Source organism: Anser brachyrhynchus (genome assembly GCF_964034855.1).
Source record: "Anser brachyrhynchus genome assembly, chromosome: 1".
Lineage (NCBI taxonomy): Eukaryota > Metazoa > Chordata > Aves > Anseriformes > Anatidae > Anser > Anser brachyrhynchus.
Genome location: NC_137694.1, coordinates 113,966,005 through 113,980,940, shown reverse-complemented (window position 1 = coordinate 113,980,940; position 14,936 = coordinate 113,966,005). Strand labels below are relative to the sequence as shown.

General features: G+C 41.9%; 1 protein-coding gene across 6 annotated transcripts; it reads left to right on the top strand.

Annotated features, from left to right (window-relative positions):
* Window positions 1-439: 439 nt before the first annotated feature.
* Window positions 440-14,074, top strand: TMEM50B (transmembrane protein 50B). Of its 6 annotated transcripts, XR_013940509.1 has the most exons (8): window positions 2,027-2,133; window positions 6,361-6,536; window positions 7,192-7,304; window positions 8,325-8,392; window positions 9,591-9,683; window positions 9,885-9,965; window positions 10,324-10,381; window positions 12,503-14,074. XR_013940509.1 is itself a non-coding variant. In XM_080560380.1 (7 exons), the coding sequence occupies exons 2-7, from the start codon at window positions 6,438-6,440 to the stop codon at window positions 12,546-12,548; spliced, it is 477 nt and encodes a 158-aa protein (XP_080416506.1). In that variant the 5' UTR covers window positions 440-462; window positions 6,361-6,437; the 3' UTR covers window positions 12,549-14,074. The 6 variants fall into 6 exon arrangements, 5 of the variants coding, with proteins under 5 accessions (XP_080416506.1, XP_080416502.1, XP_080416503.1 ...); XM_080560380.1 differs by lacking the exons at window positions 2,027-2,133; window positions 9,885-9,965 and adding an exon at window positions 440-462; XM_080560376.1 differs by lacking the exon at window positions 9,885-9,965 and having other exon boundaries at window positions 2,028-2,133.
* Window positions 14,075-14,936: the final 862 nt, after the last annotated feature.

Below are 14,936 nucleotides of genomic sequence, written 5' to 3'. Positions count from 1 at the left end.
TTATGAAATGTTCCTGTCCTATTAAAGTTCTGGGGCAGTGGCTGGGAGGGTGGCAAAGTCTCCACAGTGCCCGGTATTTATTTATGTTTAGTAACCTCTCTGCTCCCCACCCGGTCTGATTTTCCCGGAGGACTTTGCCCTTGACAAGGTGTCACTGGATATACGGGTATCTGTGTGGGCCCCTTTCTTCACTCATGCCCCAGTGACTCAGACTGTCGCTGTCTTCACCTGAGCAGTTCTGCTGTGTCTGCTGGTCAGGTGGGAAGGCGTCTCATGGGCGCTGGCACGCCACAGAGGGGAAATTTCCAGCTCAGAGGCTCAGAAGTTAAAGCTAGATAATGATCACAACCACCACCCTTTGGCAGATGTCTCAGCACCAACGGAGTCTGGATTCATGCGTTTGTATTTGGGCGGATGACGCTGCATGTGCTCCTTCTGGTCTTTGTGCTCTGGCTCATCTAGGTGAGGTCTTCGTGTGCAGACAGAACATTATTTGTTGGTAGAATGGGTCAATTGAATTATAATTACTAATAAATACACTTGCAAATAATTTATTGGTAAACACTATAGATCTTTGAAGCCTTTGCGATAATAATGACAAGATGCTGAAGTGTTTTAGAAAGTAGGATTAATCTCAGCTTCCTGTAACATACCTTTTCATAGGAATTAAGGTGGCAAAACCAAGAAGTGCAGACATTTGTTGCCTGTTGGTCATGCCGCTGAGATGGTTGGGCTACACAGATGCTTCTGCCCGGCGTTAAAAGGGATTAGGTCATGGCTATTTGCTCCTTTCTGTTGAGATTCAATTAGCAGGCAGTGGCACATAGCAGTGCGTGGATCAGTTGGGCCAGCCAGTAATAAATGTACTCCTCAGTAGCTCTCCACAGCTGTTCTCCAGGTCTGCAAAAATGGTAGGAAAGAATGGGTATCGTGCAGATAGAGGAGGTAAGTCCTGGATGTTGGTGAAGTGGGAACAAAGAGTGTGTGTTGTCTTGATAATGCCCCACAAGCTCATTACTCACATTTAGCAACCTGTATGAAAGATCTTTAATTTCAAAGTGCAATCTGTGTGTTCTTGCAGTGAAAACTGTAAACTAAACATGCTTTTATGGAAGTCCTGTGGCCATAGTAATCTTAAAAAGATCAGATTTTAATTCTTGTTATGTTCTACAGGAATTAGAATTGAATTGGTGTTTAAACTAATCTAGTGACAGATTAAAAAGAGTTAATTGCAAATCGAATTCATTGCACAAGTGTAAATAGAAACCCAGTTCCAATAAATCCAGCTCTGATGGAATCCGGTTTGGCTCACAATGGAGATAAGTATCAGCAGTTTAAATATTTAAGTTGCCATAATGGATGAGTCAGCATGCTGAGTGATTTTTATGCTCCTTTTAAAGCTACTCGGTTTTAAATGGAGTGGATGTGACCTGGCTCTCGGCACTTTAAATCAGCCTCGTGCTGCTGTCGTGAAAAATTGCCAGGCACAAAATCTTCTTCATCAATGTTTAGTGCAACGATGATTAAAAAAACTCCTCTAATTTTAATTTTTATTTGTCCCAGATGAGGGAAGGGGGTTATTTTTGCAAGGGGGTTATTTTTTTCCAGTTACTCTGACGTGACCAAAATCTTAAGAGCAGTGTATAGGTGGTAGTTCTAGAGAAGTCATGCCAAGTACTGCATGCAGATAAGGAAAGCCCAGGACGGTGGCCTTCAAAAGTCATTTTTCTGTCTGACCCCGGATTGTTGATCCGAATTTGATATCTCAGCGCTGGCCTCAGAAGGAAAAAAAATCAAACTGCTGATTCCAGACAGAAATACACGCTTAAGTACAGCGGGCGGTCCAACCGCTGAGCCTCCCGAGCGGGAGCCCGCTCTTCCCGCTGAGGGACAGGGCTGAGGTGAGGAGGGAGGGGCCGCCCCAACGCCCGTCACTCAGCCCCGCCCCCTCCGCGCTCCCGCGTGGGCCGCCGCGCCGCCCAATGGCCGCCTCTCCTTCCTCGTCCCGCCTCCGGCGAAGCGCGGCGCCGGCTTCCCATTGGCTGGCGGGCACGTCGCTCAGCGGCTTCCCCTCGCGCTCCAGCCCCGCCTCCGGCAGCGGGCGGAAGGGCCCGGCGCGGCGCGGCGCGGAGGGTACGTGCGGCCGTCGCTCCGCCGGGGGAGGGGGGGCGCCTGTGAGGGGACGGGGACGGCCGGAGCCTCCCTGGGGAGGACCGGGGGCTCGCAGCGCGCCCCGCCGGCTCTCTGGGGCGCCGGGGGACCGGTACCGGAGGTACCGGGGCGCCGTGAGGGAAACTGAAAGCGAAACTGCGCGGGGCTGCCCGGGGCGGCGGGCGGGAGCCGGGGGGGGGCTCGGTGGGGGCGCGGCTCAACGCCCGGTTCGGCCCGGTGCCCGCGGGAGGCAGGGGGCGCGGCCTCAGGGTGCTCAGCCTGCCCCTGCCCCGGGTCGTGCCTTCCCCTCAGGGAGCGGGAGGCCCCGCTCTGTGGCACCGGGGGGCTCCCGGGCCCTTCCGTGCCGTGAGGCAGCTTCCTCTGGGATCTCTTTCTGTGTTTCTTTCTGTGCTCCCTTCCTGCTGCTTTAACGTTTTGTCCCAGCCGGCTCAGTGCATTTCAGAGAGAGGCTGATTCAACTTTTGAGCTCAACTTCTCGTGTGGTATGTTGTCATTCTGCTTCGTTCACCGAAATAACACGTTGCTAGTTCTAACCCGAGTGCTGGAACCCGCCAAGTGTTATTTCCACGGGGTATAACCGTCCTTGTTATGTTTCAGTCACCAATTCGTTCTTGCCAGTGTTCTTCTTGTGCTTCTGTTTACTGGACGTGAGAAATGCTTCTTGAGAGCCTGTCTGCCCACAGGAGGAAAGGGGGAGGAGACAGATCATAGGAAGGGCATCAAAGGACAGCTAATGCAAGGGGTTCGCTTGTTTTCTTGCTGTGAAGTATGTGGAGGTAAAAAGTTTAAACCCGGAGAGTGAGTTTTGCACCTTTATTCAGGTAAAAAAAGTCCAGCGCCTGCCTTTGAGAACTTGAAAACATCCTTCTGAAAATTCATCAGGGTTCTGTCCGTATAGAAGGATGTATTTGGGCTAAAACCTACGTCTGTGCCATGTTAACCTGTCTGAGGGTAGTCTTCAGCCTTGCTGCTGTGATTTTGGTGGAGACTCAGCTTCGCAGTGCCGCAGACCTTTTGCGGCTGAGGTATAGCTTATTGTTTCCTTCCTTCCCTGCTGCTGCTGGTGTTGAGAAGCGTACACCTATAGAACACCACAGACTGTGCTGTGTAGCAGCTAGCTGTTTGTTCAGCAACTTGTGAGCGGGTGGCCAACCTGTCGCACTCGGGCTGGCTCCATACTCTCAGTCCCTTCCAGCGCGTCCGATGCGCGCTTTGCTTCCCTGCTAAACGAGGGCACCTCCGGCATGGGGAAGTTGTTGGTTGGACCTTGGGCTGGACGAATTGCTCCAGCGCCCTGCGGTCTGCTTCCTGATGTCTGTTGTTCCGAGAACCCCGCAGCCCTTACTCATCATTCCCTCTGTCGGGTGCACGTTCGGTCAGAGATGGCCATGTCCTCTTGCGGAGAGGAATACCCACGCCTCGGCTGCTGCACGAGGCTGGCATTCAGTAACTCAGGAAGAGGTGCTGTTATCACCACTTGCCAGCCGTGTATCTGTAAAGTCTGTACACAGAGAACAGAATCGTAGGGAGCTATTGTGAGAGAAATGCTTAATTATTCTTACTGTTAACTGGGGCTCTCTTGAATTACTTCTGTGAAAGACTCTGTTGCAGGATTCTGCATAACATCAGTTAATGTTTAGATCGTACTATAAGAAGGCCAGTGGCATTACCCCCTCTGCTCCCCGTTACTGCCGGTTGTACTCTTGCAGTAAGCTTCCTCTGTGAAATCAAAGCTTGTTTCTAGCACTAGACACATGTAGAAATCATTCTAGACTTTGTCTTTATCCTGCTGCAGGTTCTCCGTGCCGTGTATCTCCGTGCTTGCCATTCCAGTGAAACAGGAAAATTGCATAGTCGGTTGCACATCTTTGCTGTAGAAAGGCTGCCAGCAGATAGTGTTTATCTCATCTAGTCACGGTATCTCGGGTGCTTCTCTTCTGAGCACAGACAGAAGATTAAAGCAAAGTGCAGGTTTGTGAGCCAGCATCAAGCACCAAAAATACAATGTTGGTAAAATAAGATGCTTTGGCAGAAGGCTGTCCTGAGAAAGTATTTAAAAAAAAAAAACAACCAACTTTGTACTGGTCTCCCTAGCTTCACTCATTTGTCACTAATGCAGTTGTGAAAAGTCCATTTGATATCCAAGACAATTAGGTATTGAGAAAGGTGTTGTCTCAGACTTTTGAAGTGAGCAAAACGCCTTTGTTTTGTCACCCAGTGTTTAAAAACTCTTAATAATAAAGGCAGGTTTGTGCAGTGATGTTATCTGCAAAGTTTATCGTTACTGACTTTGTAGAGTTGAAGGGGTCTTAGGATAGATGCTAGCTGTTGTGTTTTTTTTGTGCTGGAAGATGGTTTCATTATTTTAGCTGACAAAACAAACTCGATAACCCCTTGAAGTCACAGAAGGGAACAACTGGTTTTGTTTCATGTCAGCATTTTGATCTGGAGCATTTTGGTAGGGGTAACAAGACTTTTTCCTGCAGCTCTGTGGGAACGATCCAGGCTCTTTGTTGAGTTTCATAGGATTGCGGCGTGGCTGAGGCTGGCAGGGAGCTCTGGAGGCTCAGGCAGGGCCCCCTGGGGCAGGCTGCCCAGGACCAGGTCCTCGTGGCTTTTGGGGATGTCCAAGGAGGGAGACGCCACAATGTGGTTAGATACGTTAATGTTGTTTAAAGGGTCTGTTACAGGAAAAATTCCGGGGGAAAATACAGCTTCGGTCACTCCGAAAGTGACAGAAAGTGTAATTACAAGCAAGATAACGCCTTTGTTAGTGTTTGTAACTGTGTTCAGTAGAGGAAAGAACAGTGCAGCGCATTTGTCTAGGTGTTTACTCCTGCTTGTGGGCAGCCAGACCGCAGGGTGCGATCCGTGCAGCCTGCAGCGATGGGAGCCGTGAGCTGTACCCCACTGTGGGTGACCGAGTATGGGAGGAAGAGAAGATTACTGCAGGATGAGCTGGGGATTACTGCACAGCAAGATAACGCTTCCCCAGACTGGCGAGGAACAAACGAAGTGCGTAGGGAACCCTTCTGAGAGGAGAAAAGTTAGGGCTGCAGGAACAGTTGTAAAAATGTGTTAGGACAGCACGGCAATTTTGTGTGACAGCTGCAGAAAGAACAGGAATTTGAAAATTGCTAGGTGAAAGTGTGATCTAGGAAAATAACTGTACGGTTGAGCCCAGATATTTGACAGATGTAAGGTAATTTTGGGACCGGTTGATTATAATGCTTCAAGGTAGCATCATAACTGTGGACAGATTTCTGGAAGTAGTTTCAGGAGGACAGACAAGTTTTCCATCTTATTCATAGGAGGTGGCCTTTTTTTGTAGTATAGGCAAACTTAAGCGTGGCTGTGAGTCACAGCTAAACAGAAAACAGTAAATATTCCAGCTTCTGACACTCAAACTGCATCTGTTAATCACCTCAGTGTGAGAACAGCGGTCGTGTAGCACAGAATCTGTTACAGCTGCTGTCTCACCACATTGTTTGAGGACTTTGTCGTTTCAGTGCTTGCCTTATAACACTGCTCAGCTTTGCTTTTTGTGTATAAATCTGACCATGTTTATAATTCTGTGTGACTGATCCTCCGTCTGCAAAGCGGGGCGTTCTTTGCCGTTAGTGGATTCACTGAGTTGATTTCTTTTCCCCTGTGATAGAAAGGCACTGTATTATCTTTCTTGTTTGGAGACTGGGAGTTTGTGTATCTTATCCAGGATTCCTTAGGCAGACTCAAAGACCAAGTTCTATTCTGCATATGAAGTCCTGTTGTATGCATCTTGCTCTTTTTTGACTTCCAGTGGCAGAGAGGGTTACGGTTTAAGGGTGATACTTAGATTGAAATATTTGCTTCTTTTTGCACCTGCTTTTTTACTTGCTTTAATTTTTGTGTTTCTATACGTTTAAATAAACAGTGTATTCTATTGAATTTCTCTTCCGTTTCAGACACAATACTTTGTGTGTGCAATGCTTAAGTGTTTGGCTTGTGTGCAGACTTTATTTTGTAACTCTGTTTGTGAGGTAGGTTGCTTTGTTAAATGTAGCTCAATAGAGCACCCATATAATATATCGAATATTTAATTCGGTACAAAAAAAAAAACAAACGTAGTTTGAAGATGCTTCTGACGGTTTGTCAAACATCTCAAGATTTTCCTATTTAGCATTAACTACATTTTTGGCTGTGTTTCAGGTACTTAGGACACGGCTGTTGATGGAAGAATTCATGTATAAGTACAAACTAAGCAAGGCAATCTAATCTTTGAGGACATGGCAGGGTTCTTAGATAATTTCCGGTGGCCAGAATGTGAGTGTATCGACTGGAGTGAAAGAAGAAACGCCGTTGCTTCAATAGTTGCAGGTGTATTGGTAAGTTACGAGTGCGTGGGTACTTGTCCCTCCTTGAGAGGAGGTGAATCATAAATAGGTTAAGAAATTTGGAAATATGGCACATAGTTGCATGTTGTTTGTTTGTATGTTTTTCAGATTTTCAAAAGTTTCACTTTTAACTGCACCTTAATGCAATATATTTATTTCTTGAATGGTTTTTGGTTAAGTGTAATCGTTAGCCAGCTTTTTTATGGATCACATAAATTTGCATTTGTCTGATAACGATAGACCAGTTCGGCTATCTCTTCTTCAAAAGCAGATTGAAGTTCCTAGTGCGTTTTTGGCATAACTAGATACGTTTGAACAGTTAAAAGATATAAAGTATGTATAAAGTATGTTTAGAATCTCAATTCTTGTTCTTAAGGTAGTACAGGGAATTTAGCCATACGCTGAGATGTAATTTGAATAGAAAATGTGACAGATTTTCAAATGCTTCTGTGAGAATATCTATGTTAAGGCATATGCAGAACTTGCTTATCAGATTTAGAGTCTGATGTGAAGCTAGTAGCTTTCTAGAGCTGTTTATATGTGGTAAAGGAAAATTAAAGCAATAGGATGCCTGTACATTTGACATGTTTTGTCTGTCTGTCTCTGTACTCTTCTGGCCTCATAATGCTGGTTATTTTATTTTAAGTTTTTCACAGGTTGGTGGATAATGATAGATGCTGCAGTAGTTTACCCTAAGCCAGAACAAATGAACCACGCGTTCCATACCTGTGGGGTGTTTTCAACACTAGCTTTTTTCATGTAAGTGTATATAAAGGGAGTTCTTTATTTATAAAATAAATATGAGCTGTTAAACGCAGTTTTTACTAGCCCATGTGCATATGGTAGCACTGGGAATCTCTTGGTTATAAATTGCGTATGAGTAATCTTGTACCTTTTTGCACGGCAGTGTTACAGCCTTTTTTCTTTTATCTGTGGCCTTTGTGTCTGTTTGTTCATTGTTCCTTCTGTTCCCCCCGACCTGTTTAAGGTAAGTTGCTTTTCTTACGCGCTCTGGCTGAATGTAAGAAAGCCAACCTTCCTTTACGCAAGTGGCTTTCTAGAATAACTGTTTGGGTTCCTAGCTCAAAGTTCAGGTATTGCTGCCCAATTGCTTACCTGAATGTAAAACATTTGTGGTTTTCCCTGTTTTGAATCAATTTCTACAGCTGTCTCTCTGGCCCAAAACTTCTTCAAGTAGGAGAGGATAGTGGTATTATTGTCATAAAGATGTAAATGTGGCAAGCTTGAGGGAGAAGTAATAGTTTTTATAGAATCGTCCAATAGTGAAGAGAATATAAGATGGCTTTGGATGTTCAAGGCTGCCTTAATGCTTGATACTTTGGAAGTTTTTTTTTTTTTTTTTCTACAGCAGTGTAACTTGTTTTAAGAAAATATATTGTCCTTATGGGGCATGTCTCACTTGAATATTTGTGGTATTTATTGCCAAGTAGAGTAATTTAAAAGCAACTTGTATCACAAGCAAGAGACCGCCGTGTTACTGGCTATTATTATTCCTGAGATTTAGGGTAAAGGTTCTGCAAGAATGTGATTTTCCTGAAATCCAGTTGGAGTCCTTCCATTAAGGGAGGTGTAGCAATGTGTGTCGCTGTACAGAATGCCAGTAATTTTCCAGGAATTTGTTGCATCTTAAAAAAACACCCCCCCCCCCCCCCCACCCCAAACAAAACAAAACAAAACAAAAAAAAACACTGGCTTTTTACTTAGGATTTTAAATTTATTTTCTAGTAATCTGAAATATCTACACTTTTGTGTTCCTAGGATAAATGCTGTATCAAATGCTCAGGTGAGAGGAGACAGCTACAGTGACGGGTGCTTAGGAAGAACAGGTAAATTAACTATAAAGTCATGCCGAATTGAAAGAATGGTTATTTAGGGCTTTTTTGTTTTTGAGTGGTGGTTAGATAAATAATCTGAAGCTAAGGAGAGGAGAAAACTTCTGTGAAATTATTTTCTGTATAAAATTAACAGTTGAAGGTAAGTACTGTCTTTGTTAAGGAGGTGAGCTTGGGAAAATTTGACTTCTGTATAGCTTGAGCACCTAAACTCCTCTGCATGTCCTGTGCAGCTGTTCCCAGAAATAAATTTCTGCCTTGGGGCAAGCTATGGGGCTTGAGTTCAGTATGAATTTCTTATTTTAGAATGCATTGCAAGCATTGTTTTCTCTGTGTGTCACCCACTGTGTGGTTTCTCTGGACCTGCTGTCCTCTCTCTACGTTCATCCATAATTCCCTTACGGTGTGGAACCCAGCATCTGTGTGTGTGTGATTTGCAGAATGCAGTCTGGTAGAATTTACTGATTTCGAGTTAGCGTTTGATGCTTTCCCGCATTTCATTCTTCAGTCTGCTTGAGTGAATCTTTGCATGTAAATATTTTCCCTTTCCTGTGAGCGAACAGGTTGGTTATTTTCAATGGCATCCCCCTCCGTTTTGAGCAGGTAATGTGTCACAGTGCAGGACCCCCGTATTTCAATTCATATCCTGCCCTGACCTTTACTTGAGGAGGGTGGCATGTCAGACAAAGGGACCTCTTGGGTCATTGAGTAAACTGGCAGATTTCACCCCTCTGGAAATATCTTTCTGAAGTAAACACAGGAAGGGTTTGTTTTATGTATTTTTTAGTATTTTGTAATACTAGATTTGTAAATATTATGTATTTTCTAGGTATTTTTTTATAGTTTTTGTATTGGAATGCCATCCTTACCTCAGAAAAACTATAGCTTTGGCAAAGTACCTCGTAATTAGTCCACTTACAAGTTATGTTAAATGTTGTTACAGGCGTTTCCTACAGATGAGGAGATATTTCTGGTAATTGTGTCTGCTCGTTAAAGTATGCTTGCTAAAATCCAGCTGCTATCTGCTGTACTAAAGAGGGCAAATTTTGGGTTCTGTTATCGTTGATACTGGTTTAACCCTTTCCATTTGGACCTTCAGCAAGACTGTGTCGTAATACAGTAGTAGCTTGGATCAGCTGTCGCTACGGATGGTACTCTGCATGGTTCTCAGAGGTTTTACTGTTTCCTGCAGGTGCTCGTGTCTGGCTCTTCATTGGCTTTATGCTGATGTTTGGTTCGCTTATTGCTTCAATGTGGATTCTTTTTGGAGCCTATGTTACACAGAGTAAGTTTCCTTCTTGGTTAGCTTTTTAGCAAAGAGACAGGCTTCGCTGCTCTTCTGGGATGATCATCAAATCTGATGCAAAGTACTCTGCTTCAGTTTGGTATCTATCATGTTATATAGTGATTTGTTTGAGAGCTCTTTTTGACTTTTCTTTTTTTTGCTGTATAATGAGAATGTGAAAATCTTTTGGACCCTTCACAGTCCCTTACTGTATGGATATGAGAGATGCTTGAGGGAGTTGAAGTGAGGAACAGCCACTATGAACCATTTTAAACAATCCAGGTATAGAACACTTGGGCATATAAAATATACACACTGATAACTAATTGTGATTGTAATTCAGGAATTACTACCAAGTTGTATAGAGGAAAAAAAAACAAACAAACAGCACCAAGCCCTTCACTGAAATCTAAAATCATTTTTAAAAATTACAGGTTGTCTTCTGGTGTTGAAGTTTATTTTACTTACATAGAAAGTACTTTTGCCATGAGCTGAAAGGCAGAAGAATGAAAATGTGGTCTGTTGTTGCTAGAACAATGCCATCTAGTTTTGTAGCCAGAGAATAATACTGTGAATAGTGTTGTAGGTACTTTTTTCAGTACAAAAGAAGTTAATATTTCCTTTGTTACTTACTTTACAGACACTAATGTTTACCCTGGATTAGCAGTGTTTTTCCAAAACGCATTGATATTTTTCAGGTAAGTTATCTGGGTGAGTCTCTCCTTCCAAAGGGGCATTGCACTCACCTGCTTCCATTATGCGTGGTTACCCCAGGAAAATTAATTGTAACTGAGACTGACACCAACCAGACTTGATCGTCTGCAATGTGGAGCTTGCTGCTCACAGTGCAGGACTCCAGTATTTCAGTTCGTTACCCAGCCTGACCTTTACGTGAGGAGGATGGCATGTAAGAGACCTCTTGGGTCACTGAGTAAACTGACACTGTGCAGAGAACTGAGGTGGCGTTAGTCATTCTATAAACCGACCAAACTATTTCTTAAAAACTTTGTTTTTTAAATTCTGCTACCTTTCTCTACCATTTCCTACAGTGTTTAGAAACAATGCTGTACTTACTCCTTCTCAGAGATAAAGAGAGTACTATTCAGAGAGGGTCTTCATTCCCCTCATGCTCTTGTTAGCACAGCTCTTTATGATCTTATTGAATATACAGCTCTAGAATGTGGATGACCAAAGGTACAGATAGTATTCTGGGTGGGATATTGTCAGTGTCTTTGGATAACGGCAATAATACTTTCATCTCTACTCCAAATACCTTGGCATATATCCTAACAGCAATAGGTGAGACATCCTATTGCTTTTTTCCTGACTATTTCATAACAATGATTTAATGGTCTGATAACTGATACACTTAAACTTGTTTCTGCTGGATGAACTTTCAGTTATGATAAGTGATAAAATTTTCCTCTATGACCATAATGGTGCGTTCTGTAATATTAAATTCGTTCATTTTATTTCTCCTGACATCATTAAGTGCCTTATATGACACTTCGCAACTATGTGCATCTATACCAGCTCTTTTTATATGTATAATGCATTCTGTAATATATGAATTTGATTAATTCAAGACAATAAAAGCATTAGTCTAAGTTCAAAGATCAGTCACTGAAAAAGTTCCCAGAACTTCCTCTTTTGGATGTTCTCACTCACTTAAATTACCATGCTAACAATTTTCCTTCTAGTACCATATCAAATGCTTTGCAGTGATCCAGATCAACTGGCTCTGCTGTGCTGCCTTGTTGGGAAAATCAGTTCTGTTCCTGCAGAAAAGAGCAATTCTTAACTCTCTTCTGCAGTCTTGCACATGACTTAAGTGGGATGGATACCAGTGGGAATAGATTTTTGAGAATAGTTTCAATCCACTTGAAATTGTCAGTCTGATTTCAGTAGTTTGATCTGAGGCTGTTTTTTGTTTCTGGAAGTGTCTTTCCCTAGTTTCTATTGTACTCTGTATGTTATATATCTTTATTTCTTCTCTTTCATCTTCTAAAATTTGTTTCCTAGGTATAAATTGTGAGACAAACTACATTTAAAAAAAAAAACAAACTTATTTTTTTAATCCCACTACTTACTTTAAGCAGTAACACTTGAGATTTTCATCTGTTGCTGTAGATTCCTTTCCTTGGACCAGATCTGGGTCAATCTGTGATGCTCTTCTCAATGTCCGTGCCCAAAACTTTTGTTTTGTTTGAAACGCTCTCTTCCATTAATGCTGGCTTATAATACCTTTATTCCTTGAACTGTGTGTCTCCTTCAGGACTTTGCTTCAGCCCCGATTGTTACTCTGCTAGTTTTTTACTTAGTTTAGCATGCTGTATTAATAGTTCTCTTCACTAGTTAATTGCCTAGGTGTCTAGCTTATTTTTTACTTCTTACTGTTGTTCTCTTTGTTGTTAGTATTTTTCATCTCCCCTGTTACGATTTAGTATGGCTGTGCCCTTCTACCTAAGCAAAAAGAAGTATAAGGAACAATAAGGAAATGATGTTTGTTTTTGTTTAGACTTCCTTTGATTCAGAACAATATGCAATTGCATCCAACCTTTTAAAAGGAGTTGTACTGCAAGACTGGCTATTTTTAGTTGAGCAGTTGCTTCAGCTGGATCTCATGGTTTTAGTAATGCATAGTGAGTGAAATATAAATACAATAAATAGATACAGACTTGAAGAAAAGTTAAGGTTACTGGAGCGATGTTGATATTGCAGTGGAAACAGTGTAAGAGTGTATGCTTACTATTAAAATGACCTTTTCTACCTTATGTATAGCCTGATTTTTGCTTTTTTTTTTTTTTTTCCTTCTTTAGTACACTGATCTACAAGTTTGGAAGAACAGAAGAGTTATGGGGATGAGAGCTCACGTCTAGCACTGTCTATTCCGTAGTTGCTATGTTGTACTCAGTATGTAGATATATTTACATTTATTTGTTCTTGTTTTGCTTTCTAAATTGTACGAACTGAGACAAATTATGGTTTCTGTAATAAGCTCCCTCTTTTCATAGAACAGATTTGTGAATATGTACATATGACTGTATATATCTTAAAAAGGGAAAGTCAGGCTTTCTTTCCGAAACCGTCAGGCTCATTTCTTCAAATACATGAATTTCCATCAACTCTTAAGACTTGATCTTCCAAACCCTCACGTGTGAGAGATTTTGGTCAACCTAAAGTGAATAAGCAGAATAAAGCCTGTACCCTGTGAAAGGGGTTGTTATTTTTATGTGTAGTTTAGCTATAGCTCATTTTTCAAGAGTTGACAGCAAGGGCTGCTTCTGTACCTGCAAGGGAGTAGTCAGCTCGTGGAAGTGACCCAGCTAAGCCTGAATTTTGTGAGGGTAAATTCTATTGTATGCTGAGATAAGGGTTGATTTTTATATTTTTCTGAACAGTTATATAAAATTCTTAAGTAGCTATTTTTTTGTAAAAGGTTATGAATTTTTAAACGAGGCCCTATTTTAAGTAGGTTCTGCATGGCAAACCAACTGTTCTTGACTGATTGCTATAGCACAAATGAAACTTGGTAGCAGCATAGAATTAACTTCATGCTGCTCAGTGTAATAGATAACAATTAGCATTTACTGTATTTACTGGAATTTAAAAACCCTGAAACTGATGCCAATCACACTTCAGGAATATAAATAATAAATGTGAGTCACATTAACATCTTTAAAATTATGCTAGCATAGAGTTTCTTCAGGGGATAGCTTTTTGCTGATAGAAGAACAGTTATCCTGCTGCCTATCACCTTAGGTAACAATAAAGGTGAGCATTTCAAATGGGAATATACTATATGTATTTATTGCTGACAATCTTACGTTGAAATAATTGCCAGTTTTAGGGCTGCCACTTGCCCCAGTTAAAATGTATCCCCTAAATCTCATGGGCACTTTATGGGAATGCATCCATTATTGAAATCCAGTTTCTTCTGGCTGGTGCACACAGACAGGGAGAACAGTGATGTTTTATAGCTTTGGACTGATCTTATGTATTCATCTTGCTGATGGTGACTTCCTTGTAAGTTCTCTGTGTTTTTAAAGCATTCAAATCTATATTGTGTCTAAAAGCTTTTATAACTTTCCATGTATCAAGATTGCTGACCAAATGGCATTAAACTTCAGAATGTAATTTATGTGCATGGTTACTGTATACTGTTAGTCATCTAATTGCTCCCTTGTGGGAATCTTTCCAGTGGACAGAATATGAAGCAAATAACTGCAGCTGAAATTGTGCTACTGGCTAGACTAACTTCTTTCCTGATTTCATCATCCGGCAGTGAGTTACGAGATATTCACTGGTGTTCATCACAGCTTTGTACATAAGTTGTCTGTTTGGTTGTAATTCCAGAAAACTGCAATAAACTTTATCTCGTGTTCTCCAGATAGTGAATTTCACAAGATAATTGTACAGTAGTAGTCCATTAATAGCCCAAGTAGTACTAACCTTTAAGCAAGTCTGACACTTGCTTATACTTTATAATTAAAACCAAGGTTTTTGTTTCCAGTTCTGTCAGTTTCTTGTTCAGTAGCCCAGGAATATGTATTGGCTTTTTTACTAAGTGAGAAACAAATGTAGCCTTTCACAGTAACTTGCACAGGGCAACCTGAGGTAAGTGCTTAACTCCGCAAGAACTTCTGGTTTTGCCTTAATGCAAGTTCCTTGTTAAAGTTTTCTTAAGGGTGCCACCAGGTGAAGAGCTTCTTTCTGAGGGTACCTGCATTTTCTACCAGAAGTTTGCTCTCCTGCAAATAGTTCCTGAGCATCCATCCCTTCTGATTTTAGGGAATTGGAATGGTCACGCTCTCTTTAGCTGCTGAGAGAGAAGAGAAGCAGGGAAGAACTCTCTTCCCCTGTCCTGAGCTCAGAACAGCTGTTGTGTAAGAATCATGCAGGCATTAATCAGACTAACTCCAGGTCCATGTTTACACTGCAGATAGTTCAGCAGCGTCCAAGATGAACAGTGATTACTCAGTTGAAGTTTTATGCCTTGACCAGCTGCAGTTGTGAGACTAACCTTTGAGTTACCCCTAACAAAAGTTTTTTTTTTCCTCCCCCCCCACTTTGGCCTATTTCTGTAAGAAATATTAAATAACCATCTCTAACAAAAGTTTAGTACAAAGTCTGTGTAGTAAAGCTTATTCAGCAAGTTGTATTTTGTATTGCCAAATATTCACATAAGATGCTTTAATTGCCTTCTTATTTATGTCCTGCATTACGCATATAGGTTGTTCCTTTGGGGTGCCT